The sequence below is a fragment of the Podarcis raffonei genome, chromosome 10 (assembly GCF_027172205.1).
Source record: "Podarcis raffonei isolate rPodRaf1 chromosome 10, rPodRaf1.pri, whole genome shotgun sequence".
NCBI lineage: Eukaryota > Metazoa > Chordata > Lepidosauria > Squamata > Lacertidae > Podarcis > Podarcis raffonei.
In genome coordinates, this window is record NC_070611.1 from 27274929 (window position 1) to 27297465 (window position 22537).

At 45.0% G+C, this 22537-nt stretch overlaps 2 protein-coding genes across 16 annotated transcripts in view; one reads left to right on the forward strand and one right to left on the reverse strand.

The window, feature by feature from the left end:
- The window catches only part of PPHLN1 (periphilin 1), a 28545-nt gene extending 26767 nt beyond the window's left edge, over positions 1-1778 (forward strand). For all 13 annotated transcript variants that reach the window (XM_053406261.1, XM_053406264.1, XM_053406269.1 and 10 more), the window contains one exon: positions 1089-1778. In XM_053406261.1, coding sequence (XP_053262236.1) covers positions 1089-1280 — 192 coding nt within the window. In that variant the 3' untranslated portion in view covers positions 1281-1778. The remainder of the gene's footprint in view (positions 1-1088) is intronic.
- A 786-nt stretch (positions 1779-2564) lies between these two features.
- Positions 2565-22537, reverse strand: part of PRICKLE1 (prickle planar cell polarity protein 1) — a 73810-nt gene continuing 53837 nt past the window's right edge. For all 3 annotated transcript variants that reach the window (XM_053406258.1, XM_053406259.1, XM_053406260.1), the window contains exons 2-8: positions 16870-17056; positions 15802-15915; positions 14064-14201; positions 13539-13742; positions 6561-6747; positions 5111-5968; positions 2565-4364 (exon numbers count right to left, since the gene is read on the reverse strand). In XM_053406258.1, coding sequence (XP_053262233.1) covers positions 3520-4364; positions 5111-5968; positions 6561-6747; positions 13539-13742; positions 14064-14201; positions 15802-15915; positions 16870-16989 — 2466 coding nt within the window. In that variant the 5' untranslated portion in view covers positions 16990-17056 and the 3' untranslated portion in view covers positions 2565-3519. The remainder of the gene's footprint in view (positions 4365-5110; positions 5969-6560; positions 6748-13538; positions 13743-14063; positions 14202-15801; positions 15916-16869; positions 17057-22537) is intronic.

A 22537-nucleotide genomic window follows, 5' to 3' on the forward strand; every position in this document is an offset into this window, starting at 1 on the left:
TTGATTGTGGGTTTATCTGGCCAGAGAGATGTATTTGCATTCCTTCTAAAGGATCAAGTTTGCAGCCCGGGTGCTGAGATACAACTTTTCACAGGAGGCCTAAGCAGCTTCTGTGCCATGGACTTAATCGGCTGCTCCTGGGTACAGGTTTGTGCATGATCTGGAAACCTTCATATTGAGCTGTTGCAATGTGTTGTACATCATGACTTCTCCAAGTTTGGAAACTTGTTAGTTCAAAATACAGTTGCAGGGTTGCAGACTGGAAACAGCTATAGGACATATCTCACCAGTTCAGATCTCTTCAGTGGTTGTTGGTCTTTCTCCATGCCACTTCTCAGTATTTGCCTTTTTTGCTGGGCCCTAGGTAGCTAGATTGAGATTATTCTCCCACCAAACTATGACACTCTTTGGGAGCCCTTTTCAGAAGTTAAGCTGCTGGTAGTAACCAGAGAAGGTGGCTCAGCAAAGTCCTCAAAGTGGCCTGTCTAATGCTGTCGCCTAGTTTTGTTTTTTCAAGGCTAGATGTTTGGCTTTTGTTTTCTCAGGTCTTTGAAAATTACAAATCAGTCTTTTGGGTTTTAGTCTGATGCTGTTATTTTCTGTATGTAATGGGGAAATACACACTACACCAGTGTGGTGTAGTGGTTAAGAGCCGTAGATTCATAATCTGGGGAACTGGGTTTGTGTCTCCGCTCCTCCACCTGCAGCTGCTGGGTGACATTGGGCCAGTCACACTTCTCTGAAGTCTCTCAGCCCCACTCACCTCACAGAGTGTTTGTTGTGGGGGAGGAAGGGAAAGGAGATTGTTAGCCGCTTTGAGACTCCTTAGGGTTGTGATAAAGCGGGATATCAAATCCAAACTCTTCTTTAATGTTGTCATTAAGTTGTACTGTTTGGGGAAACTCCAGCCATTACTCCTACCTTAAGGGGAAAGGGCACAGAATGACAGCTGCCAGTTTTTGGAAATTGAGATAAAGTTCTGTACTTTTCTGGAGAGTGTCTGTTGTACCAGTTAGCCTACTGTTCTTTAGTGTGGATGATACATTAATATTGCTGTATTTCATGAATTTCAAAAAAATCATTTCTAGGTGTACAGACAGGATTGCGAAACCTTTGGTGCTGTAGTGAAAATGCTGATTGAAAAAGACCCTGCGTTAGAAAAACCCATCCAGTTTTCCTTGAGACAGAATTTGCACGAGATTGGTGAGAGATGTATTGAAGAACTTAAGCACTTCATTGCAGAATACGACACCGTCAGGCACGAATTTGAAGAATCGTAAGATCAACTTGGGATTGTCCATATGTAAATTGGAAACTATTTAAAAATTGATTTCCCATCAGCATCTGCACACTTGACTGCATAATTCTTCCTTTGTAGTAATCTATTTTATTATTAACAGTTAAGTAAATTCCTGAAGAAGGCGAAAACATGTTTGAGGTATTGTTATGGTCATTTCTGAATTTCAGTGCAGATGTACATTCCATGTATGCAGTATACATTAGAACATGCTTAACAAAGTGACATGCCCCATTACCAAAGCTAGCTACGTATATACAGTAGTAATGGTGGAGTAAATTTACATATGTGTTTAGGGTAGTTTTTTGTTTTGTTGTAAAACTAAACTAAAAAGTAGCCTTTTGTAAACTGAAATTAAACAAAATACTTCTGAATAAGTTGGCAATTTGCCTTTTTAAAAAAATTCTTTAATCCTAAAAAGAATCGAAGAAAAGGTATGCTGTTCGTGTTTTCATTTGTGTACATAAAAACATATTTCAGATTTTGTGTGTGTATTTTGTGCGTATATATGTGGGGTAGCATAATCACTTGAAGTGGTATTATACGGACAACTATTTCCAAAAGTGTCAGGGATGCTTAATGTGTGCATTTCTCCCCTCCACTGATACGGGAGAGTGAACATGTGTTACCTTGCTCATAGCTTTCACCTGCAATATGGGATTAAGTAAACTACCTCAAAGGATTTGCCAGTGTGTCACTTAGTGTGGATGACATCACATTAGGATCAATTAAGTCATAATTGACATAATAGTTGTCCACATAATCAGTATAGGCAGGTTGAGCATATGCTTATGAACTGTTGACATGGTTGTGGTAGATCAACAGCAAATAACAGATTGCAAATGCTGCTAAGACGCAGACTTTCCTTGGGTATTAGACAATGAGCTGAAAGATGTCAGTGCCTTTCGTAGGAAGAACATCTGCATTCTCTCTCTCTCTCTCTCTCTCTCTCTCTCTCTCACACACACACACACACACACACACAGTCTTCCTTTGACAGCATAGGGGCCATCTTTACTGCCTTTTGGTGGCTTGGTTGCTACTAGGAAACCTGCTGCAGAAAGTGGGACTCTATAGCCCAGCTATCAAGCAGCTTTTAACACTACCGTGTAGCTGATTTAATTTTCAACTACTTCTATACAACATGGGCTATTTCACCTAGTCACAATGGTCAGATGGTCATTTTAAAGCGTATTATTAGATTCAAGCCTGTCATATGGAAACAGTCAAAATGAAGTGTTTTGTTGTAATGTTGCTTCACACTTAGTTGTCTTAACCCATAAATAATTCCTTTAATATTACGTACCATAGCTTAAACAGTATTTACATAGCTCCTATCATGCAAAACAGAGCTTTTCCGTCAAAAATTAAACATTTCACTACTTTAAACTTATGAACATTTAACAAACCCCTGCCTGACTCAAACTGCTGTTAAACCCTCAAACAAAACAAATGGTATTTTAAACAAATGTCTTGCAATTCAGGGATATAAAAATAGTCTGTTAAATCTCAACTTTACAATATGTACATTATTTGCACCGTTAAGTTACAAATACAGATTTAGCTATGAAATACTACATTATAAATATCAGATGGCTCTAATTTTTGCTTATATGCTACATTTGGAACTTGGGGTAGTGTTTCAAATATACAGGATTCTCAGACTCATTTTCACAAAAGTTTAATATAAGCAGACTCACTGACTTAATGCAATTAACTTCATAAGTAGGGGCTGTAGCTTACACCATATTTTTAAGGGCAAGGAACATCATATATTTAAATTAATTTAGCTGAGGGTCACTCAGATACAATGCAAAGCAAATAGAATAGTCAATCTGATACGCCTTTTACCCTGTACAGAAACAGCATTCTTGCTTAGCATCAAAATGGTTGGGCTACAGTAATATCTATAGGATGAATAGGGTTGCACACTATAATTGAGATACTGTGTCTTAGCTAGGCAACAGAAGTAGCAGGCAAGTTCTAAACCTAAGATACTGACTGGCATTCTTGCTGGTAAGGCCCTCTAAAACCACATCTGACCGCTATTATAAACTCTTTCAATTTATTCTTCTACTACTCCCTCCTGATTCAACTGATTATTGACTGCAAGGCCTTTATAGAGAACATGGACAAGAGACTGCCCCGTTACAGGTTACACAAGTTGTTTTAACCATTTATGTACATAACATTTGAAGAACAGTGAAGAAACAGTTCAAAAGTTAAGAAATTATACAGTTTTTGCCTTTGGGAGGTTTTCTCTTTTTCGATTTGGTTACCCTCTGTCCAAACTGAGAACTGGGGAGTTCAGCAGTCGGGCTGGAAAGGATATCTGTATAGTAGGGGTATCTGACTGGTCGGGGCTGTGGAATGGGCTGTCCTAAGAAGTACCCTTCTTCTTCAGAATCGGAGGAGGAGGATGAAGACGAGCACCAAGAGTCTTCCTCCTCTCCAAAAAATCCAAGAAACTGGTCCCTCTGGTTCCTCATTGTGTAGTCAGAGGCAATATGAGTATATTGGCCGTATGGGTTTGGAGTGTATGCTCGAATGGCATGACCTTTATTCTGAACAAACTTATCATAATCCTGAGGAGAATAAAAATTAAGTCTTTCCTTTGGCGGAGATTTTTTTTCTGCAACCAAGTGAAGCGCATTATCGGACCTGGACTTCCTACTCCTCCTGCGGCGATGCTGGTGTCTCTTCCCAGGGTCTTCAAACTTATAAACACGCCTACGAGTCCTTTCACTCATAGGAGGCTGGCGGATTTCGAGATTCTCGTAACTTCCATTATCGATGACATCATCTGAAAACTTGACTTGCTGAGGTCTGGTCTGCGATTTGGATCTTCTCAGTACTGGCACGTGCATTGGCTTTTCCTCTGGCAGCGTCTTGCCTTGGCATAATTCAGAACTTAAACTTTTTAAAGACTCTGTACTCCTATGAAGCATTGAGGAGTTCAGAGTGCCCATGTTGCTCATTTTCTCACAATCCTCTACTTCCAGCTCTGGGTAGGTTTGTAAGGAATACAAGGAAGGTCTTGGTTTGACTTCTCCATCAGCTGAAGCACCTAAGAGGAATACATTATAATGAGGTAGGTTTAATGAATCCACCACCATTATTTCCCAACAGTTCAGGTGCAAGTGTTTATACATTTTAGCTCTCGCTACGTTACTCAAGTATGGGTTATGAAGGATAATGACATAAGAACGGTTGGTTTAATCCGGCCCCTGTGGCAGTTTATTTCCTGGGGTAAAATCAACAACTTCAACCCTAAAAAAGCTTCAACAACTTTGGAGTAAAATCATAAAAGAGCTCAACAACTTCAATCCTAAAAAAATTGTTAACAATTGGTCGGCCCTCTCAGCCCTTCACTTCATCAAATCTGGCCCTCATTGAAAAAAGTTTGGACACCACTGCCCTATAGTTAGTAGAAATCGTAGGTCCTTATCTCCCCTACCCAGTTTTTCCCCTTTGTCAGGCTCAGCTAAGGCAAAAGGGAGGAGGAAAGCAGCAGCGGAAACTTATATGCAGTGTTCAGCTGGCTAGTAATGGAGAGAGAAGAAACCTGTATCAAAAGACTCCTATCTCATCAAGTCCCTCTTCCGTGATCTTAAATTCCCATGCCTCAACACAGGTGGTATCTGTACAACAAGCACAAGAGAAAGAAAGAAAGCCTTGCCCGGAGCATACCTCTCGCAGCCTACTAGTAAGAAGCAAATGTGTTGGGATGAATGCTAACTATAGATTAGGCATCATTGGTGCTTTCTAAATGGAAGTGCAAATCACAATATTACGTTCTCTTGATCCTCTTACCTGTGATATTAGATAAAGCCAGGGAATCCATTGAATCCCGAACACACTGCTCTTGTTTCAGGTTTGACAATCTCTCCAGCGAGTCGTCATACCATTGCTTTTGGTCATGTTTGTACCTAGTTGCGGCATGTTCCATGTCCAACTCCTGGATTTTCCTGCTGCTGGCAGGGCCTGGGTGGCTACCATATGCAGAGTCGCCTAGGCCATCTTGGGACTGTGCCCAGTACATATTTGAGTGGTATTTCTTGCTCGCTAGGCTCTGACTGTTTTTCTTCATCTCTGCTCTGCCTTTCACCATGCTCTCGCAAATCCACTGCTCGTTTGATCTAACATCTGCTTCCACCGGCTGCTGAAAAAGGCCTTTGTCGCCAAACTTTAGGAGCAGCTGAGTCATGTAGTCTTCATGCTCAGCCCATTCTTCTGGATCATCAGGCATTTCCTCCCGCCTTCCTTTCCAGAGCTCTTCATCAGCAAAGCCTACTCCTTGCCTTGAAAGACTTAAGTCATCCAGCTTCCGTGAGAGTGTATCATCAGCAGTGCTAGAAAGGCCAGGGAATTTGTAGTTCAGGGCTGGGGACAAGAGGAGAGACTGCCTGCACTGATCTGCTGACCGGCTGCTTTTCCCCATGCGAACGCTTCTCCTGGAGTCTCTCGAGCGGGCAGACTGGAAAGCAGAGTCGGAAGAGTCCGAAGCATGAACATCCTCTCCCAGACTGCATGACTTGGAGCAATAAATCTGTCCTTGCTTGGGAAGGAAAGGGCAGCCAAGTAAGGAAACTTTGCAGTGAGCGCAAGAAAAGCATGTTTCTGTGGCATGCCAATGTTGTCCATCGTAAGTCATCTGAGCGTGGTCAACCCCTGGTTAAGAAAAGGAGTAGTTGAGATTATTATTTTTTTGTGCATGTCTGCTAGAACCATGCTGGTGTCAATTAAAAAAGAAAAAATCGGAGCCACCCTGCTGAAGACTAACAGATCTGTTGCAACAAAGCTTTTTGTGGCACCAGAACCCACTTCACAACAGTGGATGGATGAAAAGTTTTCACTTGGCGGTATACCAGTTTTCAGAACGAGCTGTTCTATGCTAATTTAACACAGCTGAAGTAATAAAAGAAACTCATACTTCATATTAAATCAAATTGAAATTGCCGGCAGACTAGTTCGGCAAACATGCTGGAGCTTCCCCTTGAAGCCTTTCATCGAGTATGGTGACTTTGAGGTCATCTTTCTGAGATTAAAGTCTACTAAATGTTTATCTTTTAAATTAACAAACTTGGGAGATTAAACCCTGCCCCCTCAAAAAACAAAACTCTAGATGCCAGCTGTCCCCCCCAAACAAGCAACACTTTAAACATTCATCTTCAGAGACCCCTTCACCTACAGATTAGAAACTTGAGCTTCTAGCTTAGTTTGTAGTGTACCCATTATTTTTCCTGTGTTAACATACACTTACCTATGTGTTCCCCACAAGTCTCACAATACTCTGCGTAGAGGGACTCAAAGCAGCCACAACAGAATGGGCGCCCGTCCTTCATAATGTATCTCTGTCCTCCAAGAATGGTTTCACACTCAAGGCAACAAAAGTGTTTCATGTGCCAGTGGCGACCTTCCGCTTCTGTGCATTCATCAGCAAAAATAATCTAGGAGGGGAAAAATAGTTTAGGCAAAGACGTGGATAGCACAGTTGCAGCCACTATATTTAACAATATTCTTTTGCAAGGAACATTTCTTCAATTTACTGGAAAAGTTAATGTGTGAAAAGTCAAGAGAATCTTAGGGCGGTATTCAACGTTGTCAGAGGCTCAGGAGCAGAAGAGCAGGGGAGAGAGCAGATAGAGAGCGGAGGAGAGGAATCAGAGGGGAGCGTAGGGGAATATGACAGTGGACCGAGAGATTCCATGAGCTTCTCCAGCGAATCAGAAGATTCCCAGGAGAGGGCGCCTATGGTAAGGGCGAGGCGAATCCCAGAGGGGACGATCCATAAACAAGGAACCAGAGGGGAGTCCCAAAGGAGCAGCGGAGGAGTAGGGCCAGTTTCCCCACCAGAGCACAGTGGGGGGGAAGAGTCACGTGAGCCAGGTCCAGCTAGCCTCCCCGAAAGGGGGAGCAGTGACACAAGTGTAACGGTCAGAAGGAAAGTGGGAGGCTGCGCGCGCGCGCCAAGTTCAAATGTGGAGGAGCGCGGGACAGCAGAAAACCCGGATTGGGAGCCAGGTCCTAAAGCCCGAAAAGAGGGGGGGGAGGAGTCGGGAGAATCAGCGTCAGAAGAATCTCGGAGGGCAGAGACTCCGACTAGCAGAAGGACCCAGAGAAAGAAGGAACAGAGGAAGAGGTGGAGTAAAGCTAGAATCTTAAGCTGGTGTCAGGGGGGAGGAGATTCAGATGGGACTTCTACGGTCTGACGGATAGATGTAGCGTTGCGCGCTGCGCGTCTGGAAATGAGACTGAACTTCAATAAAGACTTTTAAACTTGAGCAAGAAGCAGCGTTGGTCTTGTGTGAGCTGGGACCTTGGGCAGCGCTGACAGTAAGTCCCATCTCAAAAAAACTCTGCAAGCTCACGAAGATAGGCAAAGATGACTACAGAGGAAAAAATCAAGCAATTGCAGGAAGCGGTGTCAACGCTCTACGCAGAATTGGCTGCGTCTAAGAAAAAAGAAGAAGACACAGCTGCGCTCTGCCAGGATCTGCAAGCCAGGTGGGACAAATGGGGAAAGGAGGGGCAGCTGGGAGCCAAGCCGGAGGGAGTTGCCCTCGGGAAAAGGGGGGCGAGCCTTGTGACCCATTTTGACGGGAACCTGCAGCAGTACCCTAACTTCAGAGCAGAAGTAGTTTTCACGCTCAATTTGCTTCGGAAAGATTTTAGAGATGAGGAGGAGAAAGTGGGTTTCATAATCACTCATCTGCATGGGGAAGCTAAGTCGTGGCTGCGAACCTTGTTACGCGAAAATGACCCCGCCCTCAAAGATTCAAGCGCCTTTATTGAAGCCATGGACGCTTGCTTTAAATCAACGGTGGATGTGGATGTCGCTAGAAGGGAAATGCATGGATTGCGGCAAGGAAAAGCAACGGTGCGCCAGTATCATTCCCGCTTTTTTGGGTTAGTAAATGTGCTGGGCTGGCAGAAGGACTCAGCTGCCGTCAGGGATCTGTTCTGGGAGGGGGTGAATGGAGCCGTGAAAGATGAGCTGGCGAGGGGAGAGAGACCCCAAAATACAACAGAAGTTGTCCAAAGGGCGCTCGCAATTGGGGTGCGCCTGGAAGAACGCCCGTGGAGCAGGGAGGAGGGGGGAAGAGCAAACACGTCAGTTAGAACGACTCCCTTCCTACCCAGAGAGACAGAGCGCGCTCAGTCCACGCCTGCTCTGATGAGGGGAGAGGAGCCAATGGAAATCGGAGGTGCAAGGGCTCAGACAGCAAGCAGAGCCCAAACACCAGGAGCAGTCAAGGCGAAGGCTCCTAGAGGGAGCAGGAAGTGTTACATCTGCGACAGTGCACTGCACATGGCCAAAGAGTGTCCCCAGAGGCTCCAGAAGCACACTGCAGCCTCAGCAACTGTAAAAGGAGCAATTCAGCAGGAGGAGCTACCCCAGGGAAACGGAGGAGCCTGGTTGGAGACAACAGCACTGGGGGTCAACCAGGCGAGTCAGTGAAGCAGCCCCCAGAGATTTTGCAGCCCACAGACCTCCTCCCACCCAAACCAGTGGTGCAACTCACCGCATCGCTCCAGCTGCCCGATGGGCTCACCCTGGAGGTCCCTATTACCATTGACTCTGGTAGCAACGCAGACTTTGTAGGGTTGGACTTCGTCAAGCAGCATCGCATAGCACTCCTGCCAGCCACGACGCCCCTAAATGTTGTCACGGTAGATGGCAGGAAGATACTGGGAGGAGAGGTGGTACAGCAGACACCGCCTCTGGTGATGCAAATTGGGAACCACCGTGAAGTCATCAGTTTCAACGTCACCCACCTGTCGGACACGCCCATAGTGTTGGGCATGAGTTGGCTGGATAGGCACAGCCCGGCATTAGCGTGGTACCAGCGGCAATTGACCTTCTGCTCTTCCTACTGCGCAGCGCATTGCATCCAGACCTGCCAGGAAGAGGAGGGGCAAGAGGATGCACCGCAGCTACACCTAGGCATGGTGCAAGCGGTGCCCAACAAGTACAAGGCCTTTTTGGAAGTCTTCTGCGAGAAGGAAGCAGACAAGCTGCCTCCCCACAGACCCTACGACTGCAAGATTGACCTCCTGCCAGGGGCGACGCTGCCGACTGGGAGACTGTACTCCATGTCTGAAGACGAAATGCAAGAACTCAGGGAGTTCATAGATCGCAATTTGAAGCGGGGATTCATCCGGGAATCCAAAGCAGTGGGGGGCAGTCCCGTGTTTTTCGTGAAGAAGAGAGACACGCCCGAACGGAGGCTCATAGTGGATTATAGAATCATCAATTCCAGGACAAAGCCCACAGCATTCCCCATGCCCAAAATTGACGACCTGCTCGCGACGGTGAGGAAGGGGCGGATCTTCACCAAGTTGGATCTACGAGGGGCCTACAACCTTATACGCATGCGGGAGGGCGACGAGTGGAAGACAGCCATGTTTACGCCTTTAGGAACCTATGAATACAGAGTCATGCCGTTTGGTCTCCAAAATGGCTCCCATTGTTTCCAAGCTTTCATGCACCACGTGCTAGCGGGACTCCTCTACAAGAAGTGCGTCTGCTTCTTAGATGATATCCTGATCTTTTCGGACTCGCAGGAGGCGCATGAGAAGGACGTCAAGGAGGTCCTGCAGAGACTACGGGAGCACAGACTTTACGCCAAACTGGAGAAGTGCCAGTTCGACACGACAGAGGTGGATTTCCTGGGCTACAAGCTGTCCGACAAGGGACTTGCCATGGACAGCGCCAAGGTCCGCTCAGTGTTGGACTGGAAGAGCCCGCGCAACCGGAAGGAGGTCCAGAAGTTCGTCGGTTTCGCCAACTTTTATCGCAAGTTCATCAAGGGGTTCGCGAAGGAGACGGCGGCCATCACGGACACCCTCAGCTCCAAGAAGAAGTAGTTCACCTGGACGGACCAGGCGGAGCAGTCCTTTCGGAGGCTCAAGCGTCTCTTCGCGTCCGAAGAACAGCTGCTACACGTAAACCCCAGCAAACCGATGAGGGTTGAAACGGACGCCTCGGACAGAGCGGTGGGGGCGGTCCTGTTGCAGCAAGATCCGCAAGGGGACTGGAGACCGTGCGCATTCTACTCCAGGAAGCTCAGCACGTCGGAGCAGAACTACACCATCTGGGACAGGGAGTTGCTGGCCATTCATGCAGCTTTCAAGGCGTGGCGGCACCTCCTCGTCGGAGCCAGACACACAGTGCAGGTTCGCACGGACCACAAGAACCTGGAGTACTGGCGCACGGCGAAGTTCCTGAACCAGAGACACATCCGCTGGGCGGAGTTCTTTGCAGATTTCGATTTCCGGATAGAATACATCCCGGGAGACAACAACGTCATGGCGGATGCGCTATCCAGGAAGCCGCAGTACCTCGAGGAAGCGGCACCGGCAGCGGCCAAACACATTTTCGCACCAGAGGTGTGGGCGTGCGCTTCAGCCGCAGTGGACCTGGATGCAGTCCGTCGCGCGCTATAAGCGGATTCGTTTGCGCAATCCAAGATGGAGGAGGTGCGAAACGGCACAGCGAGGGACGACGAGTTCCAGATACGCGACGGACTACTCCTCCGCAAAGGGGCTCTCTACGTACCGGGAGACGACCTTCGCGCGAGAGTCTTGCAGCAGCTGCACGACGCGCCCAGCGCTGGGCACTTCGGCAAGGACAAGACGGCGGAATTAGTCACCAGGGACTTTTGGTGGCCCAAGGTGCGGGGAGAAGTTGCGGATTACGTTTCCAGGTGTGACACCTGCCAAAGGGCCAAGCCAGTACACAGGAAGCCGGCGGGTCTGCTGGAACCGCTGCAGACGCCGCTCGAACCATGGGAGAAAGTGGCCCTGGACTTTGTTACAGATCTGCCCAGTTCGCACGGCAAAACAGCGGTACTCGTGGTCGTAGACCTCTTCACCAAGATGGCGCATTTCATTCCGTGCGCGAAGGTGGCCACAGCGGAACAGACCGCCAAGCTGTTCATAGACCACGTTTTCAAAGCTCACGGCCTGCCGCGGTCCATCCTGTCCGACCGGGGTCGCCAATTCATCTCGAACTTTTGGCAGAAGCTGCTGGGCATCCTGAACGTCAAGATCAACTTAGCGTCGGCACGACACCCGCAGACCAACGGACAAGCGGAGAGGGTCAACGCCATCATGCAGCAGTACCTGCGATGCTACGCCAATCAACAGCCCTCGACCTGGGTGGACTACCTACCGCTAGCCGAGTTTGCCTACAACAACACGAAGCACGGGTCTACAGGGGTGACACCGTTCTTCGCCAATAATGGGCGCCACCCCAGAACCTTCCCGGGGTTGGAGACCGAGGCAGAGGGGGAGCCACGGGGGGCAGAGCACTTAGCCGCAGAGTTACAGGAGGTCCATGAGCAACTCCGAAGGCACTTAGAACTCGCGAAACACGCCTACAAGATGCAGGCAGACAGGCACAGGAGGGTTGGGGAAGACATACAGGTAGGGGACTGGGTCTGGTTAGCAGCTCAGGCAGTGCCGGCCAGAACGCTAGCTAAGAGGAAGCTAGGACACAAGCAGCTGGGACCTTACCAGGTCGCGGCACAAATCAATCCAGTGGCCTACCGGTTGACACTCCCGGAGGGCTCCAGAATGCACCCAGTCTTTCACAGGTCAGTGCTCACGCCTTACAAGGCGCCCCACAGGTTTCAGGCGCCAGGGACCGCACCAGCTCCACGTAGCCCATCGCCAACAGGGGAGGGACCACAGAGGGCGACGCCACTCAACGAGGTCACAGAGATTTTGGACTCCAGATGGGGGGAAGAGGGAGTTGAATATCTCCTCGCCAGGGAGGGTACTCCGGCCAGCGCCAACGAGTGGGTGCCGTGCTACGCCGTGGAGGAGCACTATCTCAAAGACGAGTTCCATTCGATCTTCCCACACAGACCCATGCCGGCGGAGTATTTCGACGACTGGCTTTTCACACCCACACTGTCAGCCAGCACGTTCCAAGGTTTCTCCTCAGATGAGGAGCCGACGCCGGGGATGAGCTCCCCGGAGGGGTCGCTCTCGGGGTTTGCCACGGACCACTCCTATTGGTGGGACACTCAACCAGAAGTGGGGTGGAGCAGGGAACTGCTGAGGGGGCCCTTGCACACAGCCTCACCCGAGGGACCGGGTGGAGAGGAGGATATGGACGTGTGGGGGGAGGATCTTGGTTTTGAGCACGACAGCAGAGAAATGGAAGCAGAGGAAGTCGACGTCGACGAACCCATCGTGGGGGGGCCTGATCCCGCGGGCCGGTTGCACACCAGGGGGAGAGAACAGAAGCCAGCACTCACACCCCCAGCGCTGGAGCACCTGGAACCCACACCCGAAGAGGGGGAGGGGGGAAGGGGGGGCTTCGAGGGGGGGATGGATGTCAGAGGCTCAGGAGCAGAAGAGCAGGGGAGAGAGCAGATAGAGAGCGGAGGAGAGGAATCAGAGGGGAGCGTAGGGGAATATGACAGTGGACCGAGAGATTCCATGAGCTTCTCCAGCGAATCAGAAGATTCCCAGGAGAGGGTGCCTATGGTAAGGGCGAGGCGAATCCCAGAGGGGACGATCCATAAACAAGGAACCAGAGGGGAGTCCCAAAGGAGCAGCGGAGGAGTAGGGCCAGTTCCCCCACCAGAGCACAGTGGGGGGGAAGAGTCACATGAGCCAGGTCCAGCTAGCCTCCCCGAAAGGGGGAGCAGTGACACAAGTGTAACGGTCAGAAGGAAAGTGGGAGGCTGCGCGCGCGCGCCAAGTTCAAATGTGGAGGAGCGCGGGACAGCAGAAAACCCGGATTGGGAGCCAGGTCCTAAAGCCCGAAAGAGGGGGGGGGAGGAGTCGGGAGAATCAGCGTCAGAAGAATCTCGGAGGGCAGAGACTCCGACTAGCAGAAGGACCCAGAGAAAGAAGGAACAGAGGAAGAGGTGGAGTAAAGCTAGAATCTTAAGCTGGTGTCAGGGGGGAGGAGATTCAGATGGGACTTCTACGGTCTGACGGATAGATGTAGCGTTGCGCGCTGCGCGTCTGGAAATGAGACTGAACTTCAATAAAGACTTTTAAACTTGAGCAAGAAGCAGCGTTGGTCTTGTGTGAGCTGGGACCTTGGGCAGCGCTGACAAACGTGTTTATTTCAGTGGGTCTTAGTTTGAGCAAATGTTAGTAGAATACTACCCTTAAGTTTTCAGTTGTCTTCAGGAAGCTAGCTGCATAACTGAGCAAAGAACACAATTCTCATTTCGACCTCCGGCTTTTAAGTGTTATGGGAATGTGGTATTACCTCATCACATGCCGAGCAACGCGGCTTGAGTAGTTCAGCATGGTGCCTTCCACAATGAATTTTTCCATCTTGGTAGAAATAGATTAAGTCAACAAGTAGTTCATTGCATGTGAAACACACAAAGCAGGATGGATGCCAGCAGACTCCAGGCCCAGCTCTTGAGGCAAATACTGCAACTTCACCTCCACTGATCTTTGTACCGCACTGAAAATAAAATACAAATGAACAGGCAAATTCAAATTAGTTTTCTGTTGTATGAATGTTGAATCTTCACCATATTTTATAGCCTAATTCCATCCTGCTTTTTTCCAATTAACATAATTAACAGTTTATTCTAGTTCAATATTTACTTGCTCTTTCCATTTTAACAGAGCTGAACCGCATACCTTTTATGCAGCCTTATTAAATTTGTGCAGTTTTCAAGCTTTAGTCCATTAACTTTGGTTCTTATGTAGATTTAAATATCCACAGTTGAGCTTCACACAGGTCCAACACTATTTTTAATTTGGGTAATAAGAACATTACCTGCTCACAAAGTGCATGCATCACTCCTCTTGAGAGCAACTTAACCGTGCCTCGTCCCAGAGCTTCCTTCTTTCGTTGTGAACTAAATATCTGAAGTTCCTTCTTCTCTTCTTCACTTAGAGACTGACAGTATCTCACCTTCACCAAAAGGAAAGGATAACAACTTTAAGATCTATGCTAGTTATATTGGAAAGAAACGCACTTTTATATATATAAAAAAACCAGTCTGCCTTTCCTCAGAAATCTATCTCAGAAGTGACTATGTCCATCAAAATGGAAGAGAGCTGAAAACAGATTCCTTCTGACATTTTCACTCCTGTTCAGTGATTCAGGTCTTTGGTAATGGGAACTGGTACAGTGACATGAGACAACCATCACAAGATGTGAGTGCAGTTCTACCCTATATGCAGACATTGCTTTTTGGAGATGGTATAAGGGCATTTAGTTTTACAAGTTAATACAATATGCTTTAAGCAGAGTTCCTTCCAGGATTTTTTTCTTTTCGACTATAACAGTGAAATAAAGGGATGGAAGAGATTAAAACCTGATTAGGAATATACACTGCACGAGCCTCAAGCTTTTGTAATTTAGGATTGTTTGGGAAAACATTACTTATATCAGCACAGTTAACACAATACACTCAATGGAGACTTAGCAAACAGTACTTGCCCCAAGCCTTGACAGTAGCTTCTTGTCTAGAACCTTTAATGAGATACTACAAACCCAACCTGCCCAGCCCAAACCTCTACTTCATCCAGCACCTATACTCACTGTACCAACATAACGATTAGATATCATTAAGCAAGTACTTTTCAAAGGAAAAAGCTAAGAAGTTTGGTTACTTATATCCAAAGACATTTGCATTCAGTGTACAAGAGAGCTACTTGCCTCAGAGAACTTCACCTCCTGTGTTTCTGTGTCAGTTAGCCTTCCTAGTTTACTCCTTTTCAGGTCATTTTGCTGTGTCTCTGCATCTTTGCACCAGGAATGACAATCACAACAGATGCAGAGATGCAGCAGTATTACCTGCTCTCGGAATAGTTCGCTGGCACACCAGAGCAGGGAATCATGCAAATACACAGAAGGTAGATTCCTCTGTAGAGGGGAATCTTGTGATCTCTTGCAACACACTTTTATTTACTAAATCTATACAACATTATCTGGTGAAGGGCTTTTGACAAAGTTAAAATATCATAAGCCACACAGTAAAGCAACCAGCACATACAAACAGCCAGCAAGATTGTAAAATGCCAAATGCATTTCAAAAGCCTAGGATGTTTTATTTAATAGCCTGGTGCCGAAAAGATAGCAATACTGGTGCCAGGTAATCCTCCCATAAATTCTAGTGTCACCTACACCCCTAACAGAGGAAGAAACTTCAGGTAGCTATGTCTCAAGTCATTCAAAGTATCAGTGCCCAGCCTCAGAAGTGAACAAGAAGTGGAACTCTTACTACCCAAATAAACTCTGCAGTCAAAATGATGACAGCATTACGTCGTGCATAGGTCTGCCTTTGAAGACAGTATATAGATGTTTCAGTTGGTACCAAATATAGCTATATTCTGTACCAACTGAAACATCTATATACTGTCTTCAAAGGGAGACCCAAGCATGATGTACCACAGTAATCCATTCAGGAGTTTGCCAAGGAATGGAGAACTGTGGTCAGATGTTGCACATTCAGCAAATTGGCCCCTCTGCCCGGACTGCAGGGCAAGAAATGCTTGACCATATCTACCTCATTATCATGGGGTGGCAGCTGATACAGAAGCTGCTTAATTCGGTGTTTTTCTCCTGGACTGTTAACGTAAGGGATCTTCTCCTCAGACAAACAAGCAAAGTAGAGCTGTACCTGAACAGAGACCAGAAATATACATAATGACCCATGCGCTCCCTCTTATCTACTGCTGTTATCTTAGGGTTTTGTTGTTGTTGTTTAACAAAAGACACTAGGATTTTCTTCTTTAGATGTTCGGCAAAGTTTGCATTCCTCTTGCTAAGAAGAGCAGGTGAGCCAACTCTGCGAAACTGGATTGCCTCAGATAGCCAGCACCCAGCTGTTGAATTGCTGTTTCGGAATGCTATTTGCAGTGACAATTAGGGGTGCCATAAATTATGCACATCTAATTTCCACATCCTTCAAGGATTGTCAGCAAGTCTGTTAAAATTCCACATTCTCTTTCTGCATTTTATCACCCAACGTGTGAAGATATCCAGAAAAAATAACAGTTATAATCGACAGGCTTTAATCTTACAGGTTAAATAAAGAAACAAACATTGTTTTGTAACTTAATTATTTCCATGTGAACTTTGCTAGAAACTGTTGAATTTTTATCTTTGGAGAAGGTTGGAAGAAACTCCATTTCCCATCTGATAAAAGTGGAAATCCACTAAGAACTTGTCCTTTTTTTCAGTGTAGGTCTCAAAAAATAAAATTATCCCACCAAAAGTTTATTTTCCTCTGGATAGTATTGTTTTTAAGTTAAGATTAACAAAAATACTGACAAATCCCCAATATAAAATAAGGTCTTTTACTTCATCTACACAGTTAAGGTTAAGGAGTTCAAAGTTTGATTATCATTTCCTGGAGAAAATCATGAGAATAGCGCTGGCTAAGTGAAAGGAAATTGGGTTAATCTTTTGCTTTTGGACCACTGACTATGCATGTCAGCACAAAAGGACACTTAAGGGTCAAAGAAGTTAAAGTCCAACAAATAACTTGCTGTAGAAAATGTTTTAAATCAAATTAACAAATAAAAGAACCGCCTCTTTTTGTAAGCTTGAAATGAGTAGTTTCTGCTCTTACCTGTTCAGGTCTAAGACCTGGAGGAACCCATGCATATTCTTCTAGGGCACAACCAGAGTCATCATCAGATGTTGAGCTTCGCTGGAAGCCAAATGTCAGGTTGCTCCCCTTTGGCTCCATTTCTAAAACACGCGCGGTCAGTGGGGAAGTGTCAGGATACTCAGTTGCAGTTCATCAATTAAGAGCTCTGAAAACAAGTCGGAAAGTCAAATGTTACAACAAAAAAATCTTGGTTGCTGTTTTCAAAACAAAGAAATGTCAAACTCTCTGGTGTGCATACATATTATGTGATAACAGCCCAAGGGGGTTAAAAAAAAAACCAAGCCTGTTTTTCAAATAAACAGTTGAGGGTTTTTTAATCACGTGTTTCTAAAAATTTAAAGCCCAAACCCACAAAAGCTCTACAGACTGAGCAGCGGTGTAATGGAGAAAATACTACTATAATCTATATACCTGGAACATAAATAAAGATACACAATTAGCAAATGGGGAAAAAATGTCAAGGAGAAATGTATGGTGTGGTTGGGTCATCATAAACAATCCCAAGGCAATTCTTACATATACTCTGGGACGTTTTAGATGCTTGTTCGCAGCATCTCATGCTCAGTGGCATAATGATAAATATTTGTGCTTCGCTGAACTGCTTGCTTCTAGCTGCATGATTTCAACTTGTAAAATGCACTGGGCTATAACAAAAGATCTCAAACTAGACGAGACACAACTTTTAGCTTTTAATTAGAAATGCAAACACACTATTGGAAAGAAGTGTCACTATTTAAACTATTTAAACCACTAAAATGAACTTCCCCAAGCAAAAATGTGCTTTGGGGTTCTATGGTGGTACTGATAGCTACTTACAAAAGAGTTACAGACCGCAATTCTTTAATAATCATGCTGAGTTAGACCCTGAAATATGTGTCAATATACCAGACCCCAAGCTAATTTGAGAAACACAGGGCTGTATTAAACCAGTTAGTTCCAACTAGCAGAAGCCCACACAAGGACTTCCACTAGCGCAAAAATACTTCCTATTGCCCCTTCCAAAATTGGCTTGGTTGGGGTTGGGAGAACCCCTAAAACAGGGCACAGACAGGCAGCAGAGGGGAAATGCTGTGTTGACTTCTGATGGAACGTTTGCCTTAGCGCAATGCTGAATTCCTCTCATACACAAATTTTGAGATCAATAAGAACCATCACTACTTATAAACAGGGTTATCACTGTGGAAAGTGAGTCATCCCCTTCCATCAGATAACTTCTGCAAGTTAAATCTATAGCACAGAGATACAACTGTTGGAATTATTACAAGGGGCAACTCAATGTCGTTTAAAGTACAAATTTGTTTTAACCCTGGTAAACCAATCAGTGCATGCTTTTCTAGGCAGTGAACTGCACATTTTGGACAGTGAAAATAAGTCAAAATCAATAGGTTTGCCAAGATTAAATTTGGTCCATGTGTGAGCTACAAATATACCCCCTATTGTTCTCTCACCTCTGCCCCTCCTTTTCCTTTTGTTGTCTTGAATGAACTTCCTGTCCTTCCTATACAATCAGATAGCTGTGTGTGGTAGAGAGACCGTCTAACAGTCTATCTCCTTCAGTTTCATGTTAGTAGAACAGATTTTGCTAACTCTTATCTCTTGGTGTCATTTGCAAAAATTTAAGGGAGGAAACAAGTAATACTACAGTCTCTTGAGCATTCAAATCTGTCTCTTTTCCTTGAATGCAAAATGCTAGATAGAAAGAGATCAATATTATACATATGCAACAAATCTTCGCAGTAAGTTTAATTTTATTCAGCGCATTGCTGGTAGCAAAAATAATTTGACATTTATGCCACACTAGTTACCTCCATGAAACTGCTTTTCAAGCTGGTAAGACTAATATCCATTTTACTGAGCTGATCAAACCCCCATTTTTAAACTCATTGTGGCACAGTGTCAAGTTTCATTACAGAGTTTAAGCACATGGAAAATATTAATCAGTTCTAAAACAAAAATTTACAGAAGTAAACTAGGCTGAGTTCAATTGGACTTACTCCAAGGAAAGTGTGTGTTAGGAATGCAGTCTCAAAAAAAGAAAGTGCTAATTAATACTTTAATTTATATACTGAAGATCAGCTATGCCATTTTATTGATGTATTCTACAGTAACTGGAAAGGAACCATTCCAAGAATATAGAGCACACTGATGGTTCAAAATATCATTAAATATACAGGCATTCATTTGGATCCCAAAGATGCACTTGCAATCATATATATTATCCATAGATGGGCACCTTTTACATTTTGCCCAAGAGTTTTCCAAGAGTAAACTGAAGCAAAACCCAAATCATCTTCTGCTTGTGTATGCTGAAGCAAGAGAACTCAAAGACAGTTAAAAGCACTGGAAATAACTTTGGAGGTAAACTCCATGCTCTGCAGTAACTCTACAATACAGCCTCTGCTTAAAAGCCACCAATGAAGAAATAGACCACTATTGAGGCTCTTACTGATTGGGGAAAGCTTCCTATGTTAAACCAAAATTTGGTTTCTATCCATTAAAGTAAAGGTAAAGGGACCCCTGACCATTACGTCCAGTCGTGACCAACTCTGGGGTTGCGGCGCTCATCTCCCTTTATTGGCCGAGGGAGCCGGCATACAGCTTCCAGGTCATGTGGCCAGCATGACTAAGCCGCTTCTGGCGAACCAGAGCAGCGCACAGAAACGCTGTTTACCTTCCCGCCAGAGTGGTACCTATTTATCTACTTGCACTTTGACGTGCTTTCAAACTGCTAGGTTGGCAGGAGCAGGGACCGAGCAACGGGAGCTCACCCAGTCTCAGGGATTCGAAACGCCGACCTTCCGATCGGCAAACCCTAGGCTCTGTGGTTTAACTTACAGCTTTTAGAGAAAAAGACTGCAAGACAGCCCTTCAGATATCAGGAAACAGTTATGTCTCCCATTAGTCTTTTCCAAGCATGCTTGTCTCTTTCAGCCATTCCTCCTGAGACTTGCATTTCCAGAGACCTTACCAATATGGGTTTTGCCAGTTTCCTCCTTAAAATACAGTAGCCAGAACTGGCCACCCCACATGAAGCTTGACCAGTAAGTGCATAATAGAACAGAACTATGACTTTTCTTTTTGCAGTCTAGACACTTGCAATCTAGACATTATGTTTCTATTTAAGCATCCAAAGACTGCATTAGCTTCAGTACTATACAGAGCTTACCAATTACAGCACTTAACGAACCAAACGTTACTTTCCTGCTGCTCAGTTTCTTTTACCCAATCCACAATTTCAAAAACAGCACTTTAATAATTCTACGTTGTTGTTTTTTCTTCACTAGGAAGCTTAAGTGCACTGTGCTGGAAATTTCTTCTGCACAGTTTTCAACCATTCTCTATTAATGAGGGGGAGAAACACTGGATTTTATAATTTTCTAAGAAGAGAAAAGTTCTTATGGATGAAGTGCAAGGCATTTACCTTACTATCAAGGTGGCCACTGTTTTTGGTGACTGCCCATTCCTTCACTCCAGTGCTTTTTTTTGGGGGGGGGGTCGCAGGGGTAAGCATACCCCTAAACATATTGTGATTTTTTTTTGGTATTTTTGTCCATTTACTGTATTTAATTTTCCCGATTTGAACTATAAAATGGTGGTTTTCTTGAGTCAAAATGAGAGTACCCTAAACACCTTTTTTTTGGGGGGGGGTTAGATCAGGAAACTAATGGGCAGCTGCAGGGAACTGCAGAGCACTGAAGAAATGGTCCATGGAAAGAAAAGCCATACAAAACGAAACCTCATGAAGATTAAATAAGCTCAATAGCAGGCTTCTTCAACCTCGGCCCTCCAGATGTTTTTGGCCTACAACTCCCATGATCCCTAGCTAGCAGGACCAGTGGTCAGGGATGATGGGAATTGTAGTCTCAAAATATCTGGAGGGCCGAGGTTGAAGAAGCCTGCTCAATACCAACCAAAATTATACATTTAAAAATTATTTATTGAGCAGTCTGCAAAGGAGGCAGAGAGAAAAAGAGAGAGAGAAGAAGCCTCTCTTCGCAGGGAAAGAAAATTAGAGGACAGGTTTTGGCGGAACACTAAATAAGACTCATTAAGTTACCTTGCTGCCTCTCTGGACACGAACACATATTTTGGCCAGCATTGCCATTCCGCTAGGTTAGACAGTCCCAATGTAAAAGACTGAGAACTTGCTCAGCCTCCTTCACCAATCTTGTTCAATAAGCAACATTAAATAAGAGAATATTTGAAAAAAGTAAAAGCATGCTCTTAAGCCACTAAAACAAAGTGCCACATGAACCGGCCCATTCACAATTTCCATATTTGGAAGCCGTGCTTTGGGTACCCCCACATTCTGTAGTGAGGAAACCGGGAACTGAGCAAAGGGCCTTCCCAGCTGTGTCACCCTAACCTTTGGAATGCTCTTCTGAGGCAGCTTAGCTTGCCTGGAAGCCACCATCATATATTGCGTTCCCAGCATCAGGATCTCTCCATTTCTCTTAACTTTTATAAAAAGGTTGGAGAACATAAAGGCCATCCAGGTGGTTGCTGACTTCGATTTCCATCAGTTCCAGCCACCATGGAATAATAGGAGCTGCAGTCCAGCAGCATTTGGAGGACCCAGGCTCCCATCCCATTATAAAAATTATGGTTAAGTTAATTTTAGGCTGCATTGCAACCCTCAGATTTTACTATTATGTTTGTTTTAACTGTGTTGCCTTTTGTTTTGATAGACATTATTGTATTTATTTATATGAGTTTGAGTATATACATATAAAACGGTGGGAGAAAAATAATTTAACAAAATAAATATAGTCTTAAGAGTATCTTCGTCTGCACTGGAGGAACTGAAGGCTAATGTATAAAATTGCTTATTAAAATGTGTTTTTTAAAAAAGAAAAAACCAACGTTGCACACATTCCAGGTACTGTTTCTGCTTAAGCAGCAACAATGCTTGGTACTTATAAGTTAATTTTAAATCAAGTTTTAGAACTAACTATATTCATTAAAAAACTAAAAAAACCTGTACACTATTTAATATATGAGTGAAGAACAGGCTGAAAGTTTTTATGATTGAAGTTCTCATCTCATGATACCATTGTAGATTGTGTTAAACATCTACATAGAAGAAAATACTATGTGACATCTTCCTGCTCTCTTCTGCAGAACATGAATGACCTTAAGTGCCACCTCTGTATAAGTGCTGACTAACTACTAAAGCTTACAAAGAGAATCCTTGTACTGGTGAATGAGCAATTATTAACCATGTAATTGGATTAAAGGGTAATTTGATTATGACGTTTAGATATACACCAGTGTAAATTTCACCTATTGTCATTTAATAAAAAGCTGTTCTAAAGGCAGAACTCTTTGCATAAAAGCTACCAGAGAAACCCAGTTTCTAAAAGATAGATGTATCCTTGTTCTCTGGGCAACAGTTGAAGCCATGTGTGAAACTAGCCCTTATGTTAAGATTTCCAGCTCCCAGAGTCTGTATGCTCTGTGGTCACCTCTGACCAGATCGTAAGAGGTCACAATTCATAAGGCCAGTTACACAAACATCCTTCCCTGCCCCCTGCTGTTTAACTCTGTCCTGCAGGGCAAATTGTTTAACAACTTTTTGTTAAACTGCTTGTTAACAAGGCTATGGGGAATTCAAGATGCATATCAC